Here is a 6,000-nt window from a genome sequence, read left to right as displayed (position 1 = left end):
CATTTTTATATATATTATTATATATGTCATTTTTATATATATTATATATGTCATTTTGATATATATTATATTATTATATATATCATTTTTATATTTGTAGCTGCTCGTTTACAACTGGAAATATTGTTTTTCTCCCCTCGTAAAAGTAAATGAAACTTTCATGAAAAAAATTATTACCAATAACAACCTGTTGGTATCTCTAACGATTATGCCTGTTGTACACCAATAGATAATACTGTAATTGTTCATGAGTGAATTGGCTGACATTAGTACTGCAGGGATAACTTAGATTAATGTGTCTGCTGCACTGACATGCCCAATTCTGAATAATGATCATTAGAAATATATCATTCTTTGTCAACATCTCATACGCCTATCTAGTTTTCTGTCTGAGTCAATAAGATGCAGATATCATTAATCACTTGGAAGCTTTTTTCTACAAGTATGATTCATTGTTCTGCTGCCTGATAATGATTGTAGAACTAGTCATTTTCTGCAAATGTGCATTTTGGACATCTTTAAAAGTTAGTGAAACGTGTAAAAAATTTATTTTTGTGAAATCTTGTGTTAACTTGTAACACAAAGAAAAATACTTTAGAATAAAATGATTATTCTTTGTATAACATCAAGTTCAGATTTTAAAATCTAACATAAAAACATTTTAATGACAAGTATTGATGAGTTCCTTTTTATGAAATAAGATTCATCATGGTTGTTAAACATACTCTCTGGCGATTTCTTTAGTATTTTTTTATTCTAATCTGAATCTTTGAAACCATAAGGAATAGAAGTAAAAAGTATTAAGTGAAACCATTAAGTAAAAAGTATTAAGTGATGCCAAACTTAATGGATCCATGGCATTTGTAAGACCTGTTGTTATATTCAACTAGGAAAATAAAAACAAATATGTACTTTTGCCATAAATTAATTCTTTTAAAAACATCATGTTCTAATTGCTTTGTTTATGTAAATAAAGCATTGGGTAAATATTATTTAACTGCTTTCTCATGAGACAAAGATTTACAATATATTTTACTTTTTTAAAACATTGGATTAAGATTATTAAAGCGAATAGCACAAGAAATATTCCAAAAACTTCTGTTCAATCTCTGGTGATGTATCGCAAAAACATTGGAAACATTCTATATAAACAGATTCAATGCAAACGTTTGATTACTTTTCTTATATTTTCTCTTATTAACGGAAATCACTTGTTTGTGATTAATATAAGAAAACTCAAATGAAATATTTAAGAAAGACTTTGTTATCAATTGTTTATATATGTAAATTATATTTTGTCATCACTAATTCTTTTAAATCATCATTCAAAAAATATTAATGGAATCTTTTGAAGAATTTCTTTGACAATATAAATGATGTGATTTCAATTTCATGATTATTTATGCACAATATTTCTTATAGTAATGATTATTTATTAATATTTCTTATAGTAATGATTATTTATTAATATTTCTTATAGTAATGATTATTTATTAATATTTCTTATAGTAATGATTATTTATTAATATTTCTTATAGTAATGATTATTTATTAATATTTCTTATAGTAATGATTATTTATTAATATTTCTTATAGTAATGATTATTTATTAATATTTCTTATAGTAATGATTATTTATTAATATTTCTTATAGTAATGATTATTTATTAATATTTCTTATAGTAATGATTATTTATTAATATTTCTTATAGTAATGATTATTTATTAATATTTCTTATAGTAATGATTATTTATTAATATTTCTTATAGTAATGATTATTTATTAATATTTCTTATAGTAATGATTATTTATTAATATTTCTTATAGTAATGATTATTTATTAATATTTCTTATAGTAATGATTATTTATTAATATTTCTTATAGTAATCTTCAATCTAAACTAAGAATAAAAGTATATGAAATGGAACAATAACAGAATAAAATATTATTTTCTATAGAACATTAGACACCAATATTTTTGTTTATGTAAATAAAACATTAACTAAGCTTTGTTTAACTGTGATTTTTACATCAAGCATAAGGATTCAAAGTATATTTTAGTTTAGTTAAGTTTTAGTTTATTTAAACATATTGAATTATTTTTATCATAAAAATGATCAAATGATTTGCATTTCTATTACTATTTTTTCAGAAACAATGTCGACATGCATGAAAAATAAAAGAAAAGAAAAAAAGGGGAACCAATTTTCCTGTGAAACATGTGGACACTCATTTTCATCAAAATCAAATTTAAACACACATATGCGTATACACACTGGGGACAAACCATTCTCCTGTGAAACTTGTGGGCGTTCATTTTATCGAAAAGCACATTTAGAACTACACATGTACAACCACACTGGGAGAAAACCATTTACATGTGACATATGCAAATCATCATTTTCTCAGCGATCATACTTGAAAGATCATATGACCATACACACTGGCATCAAACCATTTTCATGTGAAACGTGTGGACGTTCATTTTCTACGAAATCAAATTTTACCACACATATCCGTATACACACTGGGAATAAGCCATTTTCCTGTGAAACCTGTGGATGTTCATTTTATCGGAAATCACAATTGAAGCAACACATGTACAATCACACTGGGGGAAAACCATTTGTCTGTGACATATGTGATTCTTCATTTTCGCAGCGATCACACTTAAAAGATCACATGACCATACACACTGGCATTAAACAATTTTACTGTGAAACATGTGGCCATTCATTTTCTACAAAATCATATTTAAACAAACATATCCGATTACACACTGGGGAAACACCATTTTCATGTGAAACTTGTGGACGTGTATTCTCTCTAAAAGAAAGTTTGAAACAGCACATGTATAAACACACTGAGAAAAAAAGATTCTCTTGTGAAATATGTGAATCTACATTTTCTCAGCGATCGCACTTGAGAGATCATTTGACGATTCACTCTGGGGAGAAACCATTTTCATGTGAAACGTGTGGGCGTTCATTTGCCACAAAATCAAATTTCAACAAACATGTCAATAAACACACATATTCCAGTGAAACATACAATTATTCATTGTCTGAACATTTCAAAGCATATGTACACACTAAGGATAAAATCTTTGCTTGTGAAATATGCAAATTTTCATTTTCTGATCAAAAAGATTTGGAAAGACATGTCCGTGTACACACTGGAGAAAAACCATTTTGCTGTGAAATATGCGAATTGTCATTTTCTCGACAAGAAAGTTTGAAACAACACATGCATAAACACACTGGAGTAAAACCGTTTACATGTGAATTATGTGGATCTTCATTTACTCAGGCAGGAAGTTTAAGAATTCATGTGCGTATACACACTGGAGAGAAACCATTTACTTGTGAAATCTGTGGCTCATCATTTGCTCAGAAAGGAAATTTAAAAGGACACATGCGTATACACACTTCGACTTCAGTAAAATGAAACTGTGGAGGAAAAATGAGTTTGCCTAAAATGCCAAAAAGATCAAATATCAGGACCACAAGAATATAAAAAAAAAATTACATGGTTCCTAAAATAAATAAACATTACACCACTTGTAGAAAGTAAATTGACTTAATTAAAAAAAAATGAAATACTTAGACACAGTCTCTGGAAAACCAGATTATAGCCAAATACAAATAGCAGACAATGGCAGTCGTAAAAATTTAAATGATAATGCAATCAAATATTTATGCCTAAAAGAGTCCATGGATTTCATAAAACAAACTGATCAAAATTAAAATAACAGGTAGACACCATCAATTCGGTAAAAATATCGTAGCACACGTTCAACACCAGAATCCATGTTATTTATATGATAAATAAAACATGAGATATGAATAATATGGGGAGTGTGAGGCATGTATTGATAAATGGGGAGTGTCAGGTGCGATTGATAAATGGGGAGTGTGAGGCACAATCGATAAATTAATCAGTTGAAATAAATTATCTTTTGCTATATTAAACTTTTTCATCAAAGATGAGAGCATATTATAATGCATAGATTGCATATGCTCGTTATTATAATGCATACATTGCATATGCTCGTTATTATAATGCATACATTGCATATGCTCGTTATTATAATGCATACATTGCATATGCTCGTTATTATAATGCATACATTGCATATTCTCATTATTATAATGCATAGATTGCATATGCTCGTTATTATAATGCATAGATTGCATATGCTCATTATTTTAATGCATAGATTGCACATGCTCGTTATTATAATGCATAGATTGCACATGCTCATTATTATAATGCATAGATTGCATATGCTCATTATTATAATGCATAGATTGCACATGCTCATTATTATAATGCATAGATTACATATGCTCATTATTATAATGCATAGATTACATATGCTCATTATTATAATGCATAGATTACATATGCTCATTATTATAATGCATAGATTACATATGCTCATTATTATAATGCATAGATTACATATGCTCATTATTATAATGCATAGATTACATATGCTCATTATTATAATGCATAGATTACATATGCTCGTTATTATAATGCATAGATTACATATGCTCATTATTATAATGCATAGATTGCATATGCTCATTATTATAATGCATAGATTGCATATGTTCATTATTATAATGCATAGATTGCATATGTTCATTATTATAATGCATAGATTGCATATGCTCATTATTATAATGCATAGATTACATATGCTCATTATTATAATGCATAGATTACATATGCTCATTATTATAATGCATAGATTACATATGCTCATTATTATAATGCATAGATTACATATGCTCATTATTATAATGCATAGATTACATATGCTCATTATTATAATGCATAGATTACATATGCTCATTATTATAATGCATAGATTACATATGCTCATTATTATAATGCATAGATTACATATGCTCATTATTATAATGCATAGATTGCATATGCTCATTATTATAATGCATAGATTACATATGCTCATTATTATAATGCATAGATTACATATGCTCATTATTATAATGCATAGATTACATATGCTCATTATTATAATGCATAGATTGCACATATGCTCATTATTATAATGCATAGATTGCACATATGCTCATTATTATAATGCATACATTACATATGATCATTATTATAATGCATAGATTACATATGCTCATTATTATAATGCATAGATTACATATGCTCATTATTATAATGCATAGATTGCACATATGCTCATTATTATAATGCATACATTACATATGATCATTATTATAATGCATAGATTACATATGCTCATTATTATAATGCATAGATTGCACATACTCATTATTATAATGCATAGATTGCATATGCTCATTATTATAATGCATAGATTACATATGCTCATTATTATAATGCATAGATTACATATGCTCATTATTATAATGCATACATTACATATGCTCATTATTATAATGCATACATTACATATGCTCATTATTATAATGCATACATTACATATGATCATTATTATAATGCATAGATTACATATGCTCATTATTATAATGCATAGATTACATATGCTCATTATTATAATGCATAGATTGCACATATGCTCATTATTATAATGCATACATTACATATGATCATTATTATAATGCATAGATTACATATGCTCGTTATTATAATGCATAGATTGCATATGATCATTATTATAATGCATAGATTACATATGCTCATTATTATAATGCATAGATTACATATGCTCATTATTATAATGCATAGATTACATATGCTCATTATTATAATGCATAGATTACATATGCTCATTATTATAATGCATAGATTACATATGCTCATTATTATAATGCATAGATTACATATGCTCATTATTATAATGCATAGATTACATATGCTCATTATTATAATGCATAGATTACATATGCTCATTATTATAATGCATAGATTACATATGCTCATTATTATAATGCATAGATTGCACATATGCTCATTATTATAATGCATA

At 26.5% G+C, this 6,000-nt stretch overlaps 1 protein-coding gene across 1 annotated transcript; it reads left to right on the top strand.

Moving 5' to 3' along the window:
* The first annotated feature begins 2,159 nt into the window (after nt 1-2,159).
* On the top strand, nt 2,160-3,596 carry LOC145270808 (uncharacterized). The gene has a single exon (XM_080126392.1). The coding sequence runs from the start codon at nt 2,160-2,162 to the stop codon at nt 3,447-3,449; it is 1,290 nt and encodes a 429-aa protein (XP_079982518.1). The 3' UTR covers nt 3,450-3,596.
* Nucleotides 3,597-6,000: the final 2,404 nt, after the last annotated feature.

Source organism: Euprymna scolopes, chromosome 46 (genome assembly GCF_053919585.1).
Source record: "Euprymna scolopes isolate OS-2025 chromosome 46, ASM5391958v1, whole genome shotgun sequence".
Lineage (NCBI taxonomy): Eukaryota > Metazoa > Mollusca > Cephalopoda > Sepiida > Sepiolidae > Euprymna > Euprymna scolopes.
Note: the sequence above shows the minus strand (reverse complement) of the source record. Positions and strands in the feature narration are given on the sequence as shown.

Excerpts from the sequence above, each read along its gene's own strand:
- LOC145270808 (XM_080126392.1), top strand. The coding sequence starts at position 2,160 with ATGTCGACATGCATGAAAAATAAAAGAAAAGAAAAAAAGGGGAACCAA.